At 54.1% G+C, this 12,840-nt stretch overlaps 1 protein-coding gene across 2 annotated transcripts in view; it reads right to left on the bottom strand.

Annotated features, from left to right (window-relative positions):
- TRABD2B (TraB domain containing 2B) overlaps positions 1-12,840 on the bottom strand; it is a 217,458-nt gene that overhangs the window by 23,583 nt on the left and 181,035 nt on the right. For both annotated transcript variants that reach the window (XR_009258143.1, XM_058717455.1), the window contains exon 4: positions 9,362-9,536. Coding sequence is in view for 1 of the 2 variants with exons in the window: in XM_058717455.1 (XP_058573438.1) it covers positions 9,362-9,536 (175 nt within the window). In the remaining variant the exon portion in view is untranslated. The remainder of the gene's footprint in view (positions 1-9,361; positions 9,537-12,840) is intronic.

Here is a 12,840-nt window from a genome sequence, read left to right as displayed (position 1 = left end):
GGTCTGCCTGGGAAACTGGCAGAGCTGGGTCCTTTTTCTCCTGGTTCACCAGCCAGCCCAGGGCAGGGTGGGGGCATTTTCTGTTCAGTAAGGGCCAGAATGACGCCTCCCCTGCACCCAGTCTTGTGCCAGGAACTGAGACACATGGTCCCCACCCCGGAGGAGGTCACAGTGCAGGGAGGGGAGGGAGAACAGGCAGGCAAACCCTTACAGGGCAGTGAGAGCCCAGCAGCGAGGGAGGGCCACCAGGGGCTATGGGGCTGAAAAGGAAGGGCTTTCACGACAGAGGACATAGCACATTGCACAGGTACAAAGGGAAAAAGGGTGTGGGTGTGCAGGCCACCACCAGTGATTCTGGGTGTTGGAATATAAAGTGAAAGGGGAGGTGGGCGATGGTGAGGGTCGGAGCAGCAGGACAAGACTAAGGGGGCGGGTTTCAGCTGGGCCCGAAGAACACTCTCCCAGGCAACTGTCCAGTTCTGTAAGGGAGTGAGTGTTCCATCCCTGGAGGTGTGTAAGCAGAGAGGCAATGAGTGCTTGTCAGGCTTGCACAGAGGGGATTCAGACACCCTCCAGGGAGCTGAGAGTGTCTGGGTGGAACCCGATTCTGCCCCCTTTGCCATCTGCTCCTCTGTGGAGGTTGCCAGAACCCAGGATGTTAGCAACAAAGAGCCCTGAGCTTTCAGCTGGTCAGCTCAGCTCTGCTGTTAAATAATGGGAGGATAGATACAAATACCAAGAAAAGCATCCCCGCCTGCCATTTCTCTAAAAGTCAGACTGAATTAGACTCTTTGATTCATAGTCTCACCCGACCTTACTAGGATCCTTCTGAGGCCACCAGAACCTGCCCAGTGTCATATAGACAGAAAGCGGCGGAACCGGGGTTTGCCTAAGCCTGTCCATGGCTTGGAGCGTGTCTGTTTAAAGGGCGCTTCATGGAGGCAGCTGATGAGGCCGGGGCTCCCTGGGCATGGGCAGGCTCCCTCTGGGGTTGGAGCTGCTTCTGGGCCTCCGACACCTGTCTGACAGTTGCCCAGTTTGGGGGTCCCCTTCAGGACGCCCCCCAGTTGTGTACTTCCTCTTAGAAGCATGCACTCCCACCCGCCACCAGGCCCATGCCTGCAAGCTAATCCTCTTGGTTCTTTTAAAAGCTCCAGGGTTTGAGCCTTTTCATTCTCTTTGGAACAGATCCTCTTTCAATTAACATTGTTTAGAGGTGAGGAAGCCTGGTGCCTGTACCCTACCCCATCAGTGAGGGCATAAATCCTGGGGGTTTAGGTCAATCTGCACCTTGAGGGGCCTGGAGCCAGCAGCTCCTCCTCTGCAAGCCCTTGCTGGGACCTCTTGGCATGTCCCAGGCCTTGGGTACCCTGAGGTGGGTCAGACATGGAGGCCTTTCTTCCTGGGGTCTGACACGGCCTTAGCCCCAAGCAGTGGCTGTGCAGTGGTTCAAGGTCACCAAGAGGCGCTGGGGGAGAGCCCCAGAGACAGAGACTGCAATGAGTTCTGTGACTGCAGGGGTGGTGCCCGGCCCAGGGCTCGCTATGGCCAAGGTAACTCTACAACATCCAGAGGCTCCTTTCCTGGAGTTACAGCACCCGGGACCCCAGGAGAACTTCCCGTTGGCCAAGCTGCTCCTGAGCCTCACTGTTGCTTGGAGCTGAAGCCGGCTCTGGAGGTCTCTGTGCGGTGTCCAATCTGGGTCCTCAGAGGCTCAGAGGCTACTTCTGCCTCCCCCTGCCACCTCCCCATCCCCATGATGGCCCTGCTGTCTCCTGTGGGGAGTCCTGTCCCTGGGGGACTGTGGGCCCCGAGGGGCCAGGACTCAAGTCATAATAACAAGAGGTCACATTATCCAGTGACGGTGCTGCCCCAGGTACTGGCCAGTACAAGTGCAAGCGCACCGACTCTCAGGCTCAATTTAGAGAGGAGAAATCTGACATCAGAGAAGTGAAGTACCTGGTCTGCCCAGGAGACTTCCTCTACAGAGAAGCACTAGCTTTCTAATTTAGGCAGACTGGCTCTGAAGCCCACGCTCTTTATCTAGGCCATTTCACCTCCTGCCTTCCCCACACGGCCCGGCAAGAGTGCCGAGCCTGTGGCTGATGTTCCGTAGACCCTGGCTCACCGACAGGTCCAGCCTGGGACACAGGTCCTCCAGTCTCCTCTCTCCCCCATTCCAGAGGGCAGGGTTGGCTCCCGTTAGGGACAGGCTAGCAGATGGGATGTTCCTCTGGCTGGCTGGCTGCACTGGGCTGAAACATGAAGGGTGACTCTGGCCAAGGATCACAGCCCTGAGGAGGCGTGCCAGCTGCCAGATGTGCACATGGTGGGGAGGAGGGCCCTTTGAAGCACCGTTGGAAATTCTGAAACACTTCCGGATGCTGTGGCCTCGTGTTCCAGTGAGGGGAATGTGGCAGGCCGTGGGCGTGCCCCTGGGAGAGGAGAAAGTGGCTGGGCGTGTGCTGCCTGTTCATTGCATCCTGTGTTTTTAAGGTTTAAAAGGCCCTACACGGGACATGGCTTCTCTCCTATGCTCCGCCACGAGCTCCAAGGAGCTTCTGTTCATGAGGCTATGGCGTGGAGGACCCAGGTGGGAGGGAGGTGGGTGTGGGTATTGTCCTGATGACTATGGGGATGATGAGGAGCTGGAAAGCAGCTGGACCTGCAGCGGGAAAGTTTTAACTGGTTCCTACCTCCTCCAGGAAGCCTTCTCTGACTTCCCTTCCCTTCTAGACTGGGAGATGACAGAGTGCTCAGCACAAGCAGACCTGTGATAAGGAAATCATGCAGGGCTGTGATAGCCCAGCTCCGAGGTCGTGGAAAGCCCAGGCAGAAGAGGAAAAGGGCACTCTCAGCAGAGCAGAGGGCCCAAGCAGTAGCTGGAGTTTTCATTTTGAGGGGAGGAGACTGGCCATCAGTAAGAATGACCTATCAACGTGACCAACATTTCACTCGGCTTCTGTTTCTCTCACTTCCCGTCTGCACCTCGACTTACCCATCTGCCGAATGGAATAATACCACCCTGTCTCCCGCCAAGAGGAATTGAGGACATAGAGGTCATATGAACGTCCTTCAGGCAGAATCGTACCACCCTGCAGACAGCTATTGCTGCTGTTAGTAATAAAAAAGATGTTACTGGTGTTTGATGCATTGGGATCCCATTCCTTCTCTCAGGCCCGGGGCTTCACCACCAATCGGCTTCTGTGTCCCGGCCCCCCGGCGTGTTTCTGAGTATGGGCCTGAGGGCTGGGGTGAGAAAGGCTGAGTGGCCTGGAGGCCGGATGAGCTGGGTGTGCGGGCACTGGGGCAGCAGCTACCACGTCTGTCTTTGCTGCTCACACAGCCCGCCCAAGAACTCTTCCAATCTCGCTTTGTGCCTGGACCTCTGCTTCCCGTGGGTGTAGGCGGCAGCCGCCCTACAGGGAGGGATCTCCAGGTGCTGGAAGGCTCTTTGCTCCAAAACCCTCCCAAGGGATCCAAGAGTGACTGAAGCAAATCAAAGCAAAATGTGGGGTTCTTAGAGCCACCAACCTTCCAACAACAGGATCAAAGGGCTTGGAATGTCAGAAGGTAGAACCATACTCAGATCAGAGCACTTTAGGATTCTGGAATGTACGGGTTACCACCGGCTCTAGGGTTTTCAGTGAACGGGCCCTAGTGGTTATCCAGTCCACCTTTGAGTCTGGCTTGTACTCCAACCCAGCTCTGCCAGCTCCTACATTACTTATTCGATCCCAGATTCCAGGATAGCCAATAAGTAAACATCTCAAGAAGGCCCAGATTCCTGGAGCTAGGGACAAAATGGTCATTTTCTTTTGGTGCCTGGGACCGAGACCTCCCTATCCCTCTGAGGCCTGGGGGACTAATGGAATGACTAAACATAATGAACTTGATTCTGGCTGATTTGGTCTACTATGTCTTTGCAGAACATCCCCTAGCTGGTGGTGATTCTGAGGAGGTAAGGACCCTGCCCTGGAGTGGTTCACATACCCTGGGATGCCCATGAAGCAGTGGGTACTAGGATAAAGTCAGGAGAAGGCCTGGGGGACGGCACTGACATTTACACTTCAGCGTTGCTGTAGAAAACCTTGCAACCCATGACTAGAGACCACTGTGGGTTCGTGGGTTCGTGGGCCCTCAAATGCCAGCCAGCAGTCTGTGTTCCAGGCAGTCAGAACACATGTAAGGCAGGCATGTGCCCGACTCCTGGTCAGGCACACATCACTAATCAATCGCGACCTCTTCTCTGAGCCCCGATTCGGTTTTATCACCCCTTATACCATCACACTCCGGGCAGCCACGACCAATCAATCAATGCCAGCTGTCCCAGGAGATGAAAGCTATTTGACTCCCCGTCCAGGCCAGTTCTTATGGCCAGTCTTGCTTGCGTTCATGCCAAACGTTCTTTCTGGAAACCAAGAACCCTCCACTTTCTTCTTCTTTCTCTGCAGATGCCTGCATCTGCTACCTTACAGAGCGGAGCTCTGATGAGAAAGCCATCAGGTTACTTTTCCACTAGCAAATGACTTGTCTGCCAGCTTCCTCCCTCCTTCCAGTACAGGTAAGGAAGTGCTCTTCTCTACCCAGGCCAGACCCTCCACCTGAGTTCTGCCCCCACCCTTCCTGCCTTCTTGCAAGACGGGTCTAGTAATATTCCCCACTGAGCAGCCTCACCCCTCCTGTGTCTTTCTTTCCATCATGTTTCAGGCATGCTCAATTCTTTCCCACGGTAAGAACAGCTGGGTGGGTAGGGCCAACAATACAGCTACAAATTTTTATTTTGCCAAGTAAGGGCTCTGAAAAGTCCCTTTGCCTTACATCACTATCATTTTTTTTTTTAAAGCAAAAGATGTTTAACTTCAAACATGGTAGAAAGGAGATAATTTCAGAGTATTAGATAAGCCTGTAAACTGAATAAATTTAGTTAATAAAAACTCACCACCTAGTACCTATTTTATAAGTTGTTTATAGAGCAGAAGAAATCCAAGAATCTGCACAAGATCTTTGGGGACCCTTCAGCTTGTCCTTGAGGCTGGTAGTCAGGAATAGGACCTTCCCTCCCCCTGGACACTCCCCTCCATGGCAGTGGCTTGGGCCATTCCAGAATGTCTGGGTTTGCACACTGGCCACAACCACACCTCCTGGAGGACAGGGCTTCTGTCTGATGTCACCCCCAGATGTCCCCCAGGTCTGGTCAGAATTGTCATACATGTTCACACCCCACCTGCCCCTGAGCCCACCGAGTAACCTCCAGAAGAGGTCAGATCGTGTGGCTCTCTACAGAAACAACACTAAGGAGAGTACTCTTCTGTGGGATGCGCCACCTAAAACGATACCCTTCCCACAAACCCATCAACATTTCAGGAATTCTAGAGCAAGGGCACCATGTATGGAGGAAACGGCTAGGACTAGGGACCCTAGAAACCAGGATTCCAGTTGGACATCTGCCTGCATGGCCTTGAGGAAGCCACTCTTCCTCTCTGGGATTTAGTTTTCATCTGCAAAATGAGTATAATAAAACCCATCTCGTGGTGTTATTGTGAAGGTCAAAGGTAACGTAGGCTAAGAGCCTGGAGTGGTGGTTGGCACATAGGAGGAGTTTTTATTATAAGGATCTCTCCACTATGGCAGAGAATTTTAATCCTGTGATCTAAAATGAATATATTTAGCACAACCTGATGAAGCAGGTGTATTATGCCCATTTTGCAAATGAGAGACTGAGGCCCTTGGAGGTGAAATGGCTTTCCCAGCGTCTCTCAGCTGACGGTGGTAGACCCACACTCTATACACAAGCATCCTGACACCAAAGCTCTTACTCTTTGTACTGAATCTCTCTGTAGAACAGAACAGAGGAGGGGTAGCCAGACTGCCATCAGCACTGGAAATCCCCGTCTGTACCTGTGGGCTTTCGGGAAGGGAATCTGGAGCAGAGGTGGGCTGAGGAAGGGTCTGGATGGGCACGGGGGTGGGGGTGGGGGGTGGGGCAGGCAGGTGGAGGCTCTCTTGTGTGCCTTAGCTTACTCCTCTGGACCCACGGAGCCTGAGGCTGGCCTAGAATGGCAGACCCCAGCAGGGGCCTGGCTCAGACACCAGGCAAGCCCCAGCCGGGGCAGGGGGGGGTAGGGCGAGGCAGAGGTGTTTATCATTATGTTTCTGTTTTCTAAGGTATTTCCTAGAGACACCCATTGAGCCTGGAACTGAGAGACCTTTGCATGAGCAGACACATCTGGGGGACGGCTGGGAATATTTCCAGTGGCATAGGTCCTCCCTCCCTCCCATGGCCTTGGGGACCCTGGGTCTTCTTTGAGGACCAGACAGAGGATGGTCTGGTGAAGAGTCAGTGCCCGATGGTCTAGGAAGGGCTGAGATGCGACTGCAGAGGCCCGCAGACAGAGGTGCATAGAGGGGAGTGGGGGTGTCTGCAGGTTGCACACTGCCCAGGAGTGCCGGTCTTGGTGCTGCACACAACTCTTCAGCTGCCACAGGACATGGGACTTGGGAGTCACGTGGCCATAAGAATGCAGAGGGAGGCATGGACTTTTCTCGCTCTGGGTTGTGCATGGACATATTCCATGACAATACAGTGGTCGTCACAGGTGTATACAGCTGGCTCCCTGACTGCACATGAGAACAGAGTTCCTGGATCATAGCTCCTGGGCCTGGGGTCCAGCCCTGCCTCTCTCCCTGACTTGCCATGAACTTGACCCGTATCTTGACCTATAGGGACCTCAGTCTATCCAGAGCTCAGATGAGGTGGACAGGCTTGAGCCTGGAGGCTGCATCCAGCTTTGAAATTCTCAGGTTGAGGGTGGATGTGCAATGCGGGGGAGAACATTTGTTTTAGGAGTGGCTGAGCCTCCAGTGCAGCTGCCAGCAAGGTCCACACATGGCTCTGGGCTTGTTGTTATTGGATAGCAGGTCCTCGAGAGCTGAGGTGGGGCTCACGTTGCCCTGACGTTCCTGCTGCCCTGTCCACCAGGCCCAGAGGAGACCAGGAAGGGAGGATCTGGCCAACATTCCCACACTTGTTCGTTCCTTCCCTCATTCTTTCTTCCATACACTCATGACACCTATTACATGTTACTACAAACACAGGATGATTATGTGGTGTGTGCCCTCCCGGAGCTCAAGGCAGGGTGCGTGGGAGACAAGAGCCAGCAGCAGCCACCGGCTATGCTGTGGGGAGCAGCCTGGAGGCGGCAAAGGCCGAGCTGGAGTGAGGAGACTAGAGCTGATGGAGGCTTGGACTGGGACAGTGGTGATGGGGACGGATGGAGCAGATGGACAGGAGTCGTTTCAGTGGTCTGTCAACAGGACTGACCAGGGACCAGCTGGATCTCAGACATGGGCAAGAAGCTAGAGGAGGGCATGGTGCCTGCATGCTGGCCGAATGCCTGAGTGGACATTTGTGTCTCCAAGGACTTGGGTTTTAGGAGAAGGTGGCCAGGATCCAGGGCCACCCACGCTGCTGTAATTTTCACCTCCAGGCTTTCTGTCTCCTCACCCACAGGAAAGAGCTAGCCTCAGACCCTGGGTGGCTCTGGTCTGGGGCCCTGGACAGGTGGGGCAGGGAAGCCCTACCACTCAGGTGGGCCATGTGGAATGCTGGATCTTTTAGTGGACTCCCTCAAGGATCAGGCTTGGTTCCTCCTAGGTCTGGAGAGATGCCTGGAGGCTGGCTTGGTTCGGAATGGTTCCCCTTTTGTAGTCACTGGGGGATCATTCTGGAGCAGGAGCACTGCCCAGATGCTCATGGGGAGAGGGCTAGGGTGGCAGCTGGATGGTGAGTGAGAGGGTGTGTTTGGGAGCACTCCCTCCCCTGCACCTGTCCCCAAAGCTGTCCTGACTCATGCCAGGTCCCCAGCAGGTATCTGCACCTGGAGGCTAGCCTTGCCCTCTCCACGTAGTCAGTCAAGGTCCTACTCCTGCCTTCTTCTCCAGACTCTCCTACAGGAATCCCTCTCTTCTCTGAAAACTGTTTGAACAGCTCCTGGAATCATCAATGGCCCAAGTGCTTTCTGATGACTTCTGTTCAGATGAGGAAATCGAGGCTGTCAGAGGGGAAGGGATCTGCCACAGGCCACACTGGGCCATGGCCGCCCCAACACGAGCCGGGACTCTTTCTGTCCAGCTGCAGGTGTGGCCTCACAGGGGCTGACCCACGAACCTCTTCCATGCTGGAGGCCACACAGGAGGGAAGACGGGCACAGTCAGAGGACCCTGGCTCTCCCCTTGAAGGGTATGGGGTTGCATGGCGGGGTGCAGGGAGGCGGACGTCACACAGGGGTACGTGGACTGCCTGACCCGATCTGCGCTGGCCTGAGCAGGCAGGCAGTGCACGGCCAAGGGGCTGGGGAAGGGATGGCAGAGAGGCAGTGGTAGTGAGTTCTCACCCCCAGGCGTGGCGCCTCTGGCTTATTCTCACAAAGCAGGAGGTGGACTGCACCCACATGAGCAAAAAATACATTTCTGTTGCTGTGGCTCTTGGGCAAAAGCTGACTAATAAAGGAGGCAAATGCAATCCCCTGGTCCCATTGTAGACATCGCTGTTAGCATGGGAGACGGCCATAGGGAAAGAAAGAAGGAGTCAGGGAGAGGAGGGAGGAACAGAAAGGAGGGACAGTGAGGGAGATGCCAAGCAAGCCCTGAGACTGGGCATCTAGACCTCCCTCTACACAAAGAGGCTAGAGCCCTCAGGAGAAGCATCAAGTTCATGACCCACAGTGGGACGACAAGCCTTGTATTAAGTCCCACGAAGCTGCTGAGGATGGGGAAGTTCGCTGCCATTCTGAGTTCCCACCGTTAGGTTATTTAAATGTTACCGCTAATCTTTGTAAGTCTTCCATAAGGTAGACATTTCAATTCATCAAATAGTCATTGCTGTCCTGCCCATTCACAGACCAGGGGCCTGAGACCTTGCTGGTGGTGTGTCAAGGTCACGCGCCTGGAGGGGGCTGGGCTGGGCTGTGGAGCTGGGACATGGGGTGCCGGAGCCCGCCTTCTCCCCAACGAGGCCCCACGGTGCTCACGGGCTTGTCCCTGGGTTCGTAGGAGAGGCGGGGCTCAAGAGACTGGGTGGGCAGGGGAGCTGGTTTCGGTTCTGGGCTCTCAACACAGCCTCCTGGGGCAAGAATGAGCGACAGAAGTTGTCCTGGCCTTGGCAAGGTCACTCCGGCCAACCGGGCCTGTTACAGAGGAGCCCTTGGCTAGAAACAGGAGAACGGTGCTGTGTGGCCTCTCCCGCTCCATTCTGGGCCTCTACTTTTTCCTTCCTGAAGTAGAGGTCAGGGGAGGGGCTCACAAATCTCTAAGCCCTTAAAGAGTCTGCAAATAATCCCTTCCCCACTCCGGCCCAAACCTGCTCCGAAGGCAAAGAAGCAGATCTTGTCTTCGTTCTCCCGCAGAAGTGCCATGACCCTCTTCCCCATCCGCTCATTCCTCTTGTAGATGAGCTCGTGGCGGAAATAGCTGTCAATCTCCTGTGCGGTCACCTGCTCGTGCGGTGGGAGGGTGGTGTTGATAAAGCTGGGCAACTGTAAAGGCAAGACAGAGGCTGCCTTCAGTGCTCTCCGGGGCAAGGTGGGCTTTGAGTAAGCACACACAGCCCAGCCAAGCGGGCAACTTACCTTTATTAAGTGGCCCCTACGGGGGGCTATCCATTTTGCGTGTGCTTTTAATCAATCCAAAAATGCTTTGAGAGGAGTTGTTATTCCAGTTTTACAAGTGAAAAAAGCAAGAGTGGAACGTTCCAGAGACAAGTGCAAAGTCACACAGCTAGCAAAGTAACAGCCCAAGGAGGAGAGCCCTGGGCTGTGGCCTCCCACGAATCGCGCCTGTGTCTCTCCCTGGTTGACCCTCAGCTTCCAGATGCGGAAGGCCTGGGGGGTGGGGCAGCTCTCAGCTCCTTCAGTGTCCTGCCTCCCGCACCCAGCCCAGTGTGCAAGGAACTCAAGTCAGCAAGTGGGGCTGGAGGGTCAGCTCAGCTGCCTGGTGCGGCAGAAAGGCCACAGGGCACGGGATCCGGCTGATCTGGATTCAGGCCTGGTTCTGACACTGTGTGACTTTGGCCAAGTTAGTTAACTTTTCTGAGCTCTAGTTTCCTCATGTGTAAGACGGGGATTCTCTGTGATGGTGGGTGCTGTATGGACTGTGTTCAGCCCAGCCCACCCTCCAGAGATGACAGGAGAGGTCATAGCCTCTGGTTTTCCCCATGCCTGAGCCCCGGTTGGCCACTACTATTTCCCCACTCCCAGTTCCACTATTTCCCAGGGCATAACCAAATCCCTCCATCTGTTCTTGAAAACTTCAACTCCAGGACCGTGGCTTCCTCCCATAATGAGGGTTTATTCAACAGCCTGGCTTGGAACTTTCCACACTTCTCAGCTCTGAGTGCACTATCCGTACCCTGTTACGTGGCCGGGGGTAAGCTTCACTGACATGTTATTAAATGAGGCAGAGAGCTCTCTGAGTCCAGGGACAGACCCTTTGTCATTCCTGGGCCCCCATGCCTGACCCAAAGTAGGTGCCCAGTAAGGTTTCTGGAACCTTGAATGTAAAGTTGTTCTGTCCTTCCTCACTGCATTGTCTCCTCCTGGGTTCTTCCATTCCCAACATCTTGTCTTTCCAGCCTGGTTGTTGGGTCCAGGTGTTCCAGGACTGTGGACTCCCGTGGTGGGTGGGGCCTGAGAAGAAGCCAGGGGCCACTGAGGAAACTGAGGCAGTGAGTCAGAATGTACTCCCTATTTCCCCATAATCCCTCATTGTCATTCCACCTTCCAAGCTCTGTGCTCAGACTTCCATCTGGAGTCCCCTCTTCTATTTCTCTCTCTTCATCAACTCTGGCTAAAGCACAGGACATGAGGCCTAGCTGACTGATGGGCGAGCTAGATGGAGAGTCTGGCATGAGGAGAATAAATTCCTGCAGGGTTTAGCCCCCAAGGGTCATGCGGCCCAGCTACGTGGCTTTTAGAGCCACTGACAAGTTGTCAACACTCTTTCTGAAGAAAATGGAGACGTCAGCAGAGGCTGAACCTTCAGGGATTTGGACAGGGCTAGGACATCTGTCTCTGATATCTGCTGGGATGTCTGTTTCTGATAGTTACTGGCCAAGGACCAGGGTGCTCCCCAGAGTGGAAAGGGAGGGACTTCTCTGCCATTAAGGCCTGATTTGCTGTTCTGGGATGACAAGGCACCAATATGACTAATGTAACCTAAACTTGTTCAGTACACAACCTGCACAACTGTATGCAGCAGTCCTTCCAGGGCCCAATCAGAGTTGGTGCCTGGGGACTGTTTGGCAAATGGATAAATGAAAGCATGGAGCTCTCACCTCCTCCACCAATGATGGAAGGGATGATCAGAAGTCCTGAGAAAGCAGGCCACATTTGGACTTGATGCAACTAGGAAAGGCTTCTGAGTTGGGGAGGAGCTGTGGCTCAGAAGGGTTATTTCTGGAAACATGGCCCTTTTGGTTCCTCAGGTGTGGGAAAGAATGTGGGAGGATGTTATACCAAGAAATAAACATTTGTTCAATTAGTGAACGAATGCATGGTGGTGGTGATGAATGTGGGTCCTGAAGCCAGAGAGCCAGGATAACTTGGGTTGGAATCCTTCTTTTGCCACTTACCAGTTGGGCCGCCTCTCTACAACTAGCAAGTTACTCGTGCTGAGACTCGGTGTCCAAACTGGTAACATGGGAGTAATATATGCTGTGGTAGGAATTAAGTAAGAGCAGCTTTAGAAAGTGCTTGTTAGCACAGTGCATAGCACAGAGAGAGTCCTGACTAAATGTCAGCTTTGTGGAAGTAGCCTGGGGACGGATCTGCCTTCATCACCTCACCCCTGTGACGGCAGAGGCTGCAGGGAAGGGTGGCCTTGGGCAGGGGTAGAGATGGAGATGACAAAGAGAAGCCTTCAGAATCATCAGAGAGCCATGAAGGCAGCATTCTGCTTCCCTTCCCCTCTCCCAAGGGTCTCCTCTGCTTCCTGACCATGAATGTGCATTTGTGGAAAGATGAATCTCCATTCATTCCTTAGGGAGCCAAAACAATTTAACAAGGACAAGAACCAGAAAGTGCAATGTCAAAGCCACAAAGGAGCTGGGCTAACCACCAGGGTTTCCTGGGCTGTCCGGCAGCTGGCTGACATTTTCTGCATGTTTTGTGCTGATGGGCCCTGGCTCCATGCCAAGGATGGGACTTGGGTTTGGGCCCAGGCTGAGAGGGAAACAAATTAATGATGTCATTAGTTTTGTCAGGAGCCTTAAATCTCCCATGATAAGTTTAAGTGCAGGATGCACCATAGAAGTTTAAAGAGGACATGTTAGGTCCCCAGGGCCTTAGAGCCACGGGTCCGAGGTGGGATGGTGAGATAGGCCAGGCAGAGCTGCGGTGGGGCTGTAGGGAGTGCCTTCAGCGTAGGCTCCCCTGGCCTACAACCGGGACAGCGTCAGGTCTGGTGGTCAAGTGCCCAGGTCTACTGATGTCACTGACCTCGATGGCCTCATTCTGTCTCTTTAGTCCATCTATCCAACAGATACCTTCCAAGAACTTCCATGGGCCTAGGATGCTGCCCTGGATGAGGCTTCCCTGGATGAGGCTCACGGCCCAGTAAGGGAGTCAGGGCATGCTGTGACAGGGATGTGGGAGTCTGGAGTAGACACCTAGCAGATAACCATGAGTCCTTGTTTGTCTAGGGTGGTCTAGGTTCATGGCTAGGGTTGACTTCTCCAAGCCTGCTCATGACTCAGCCTCTTAATTATATTTGACCTTTCACTCTCTAAACTGTCTGGGTCTGGATGATAAATATATGGCTGCCTCACACCTAACACAGGCTGAG

Source organism: Neofelis nebulosa, chromosome 2, assembly GCF_028018385.1.
Source record: "Neofelis nebulosa isolate mNeoNeb1 chromosome 2, mNeoNeb1.pri, whole genome shotgun sequence".
Classification (NCBI taxonomy): Eukaryota; Metazoa; Chordata; class Mammalia; order Carnivora; family Felidae; genus Neofelis; species Neofelis nebulosa.
The sequence above is the reverse complement of the archived record's forward strand: the minus strand, read 5'-3'. Positions and strand labels throughout refer to the sequence as shown.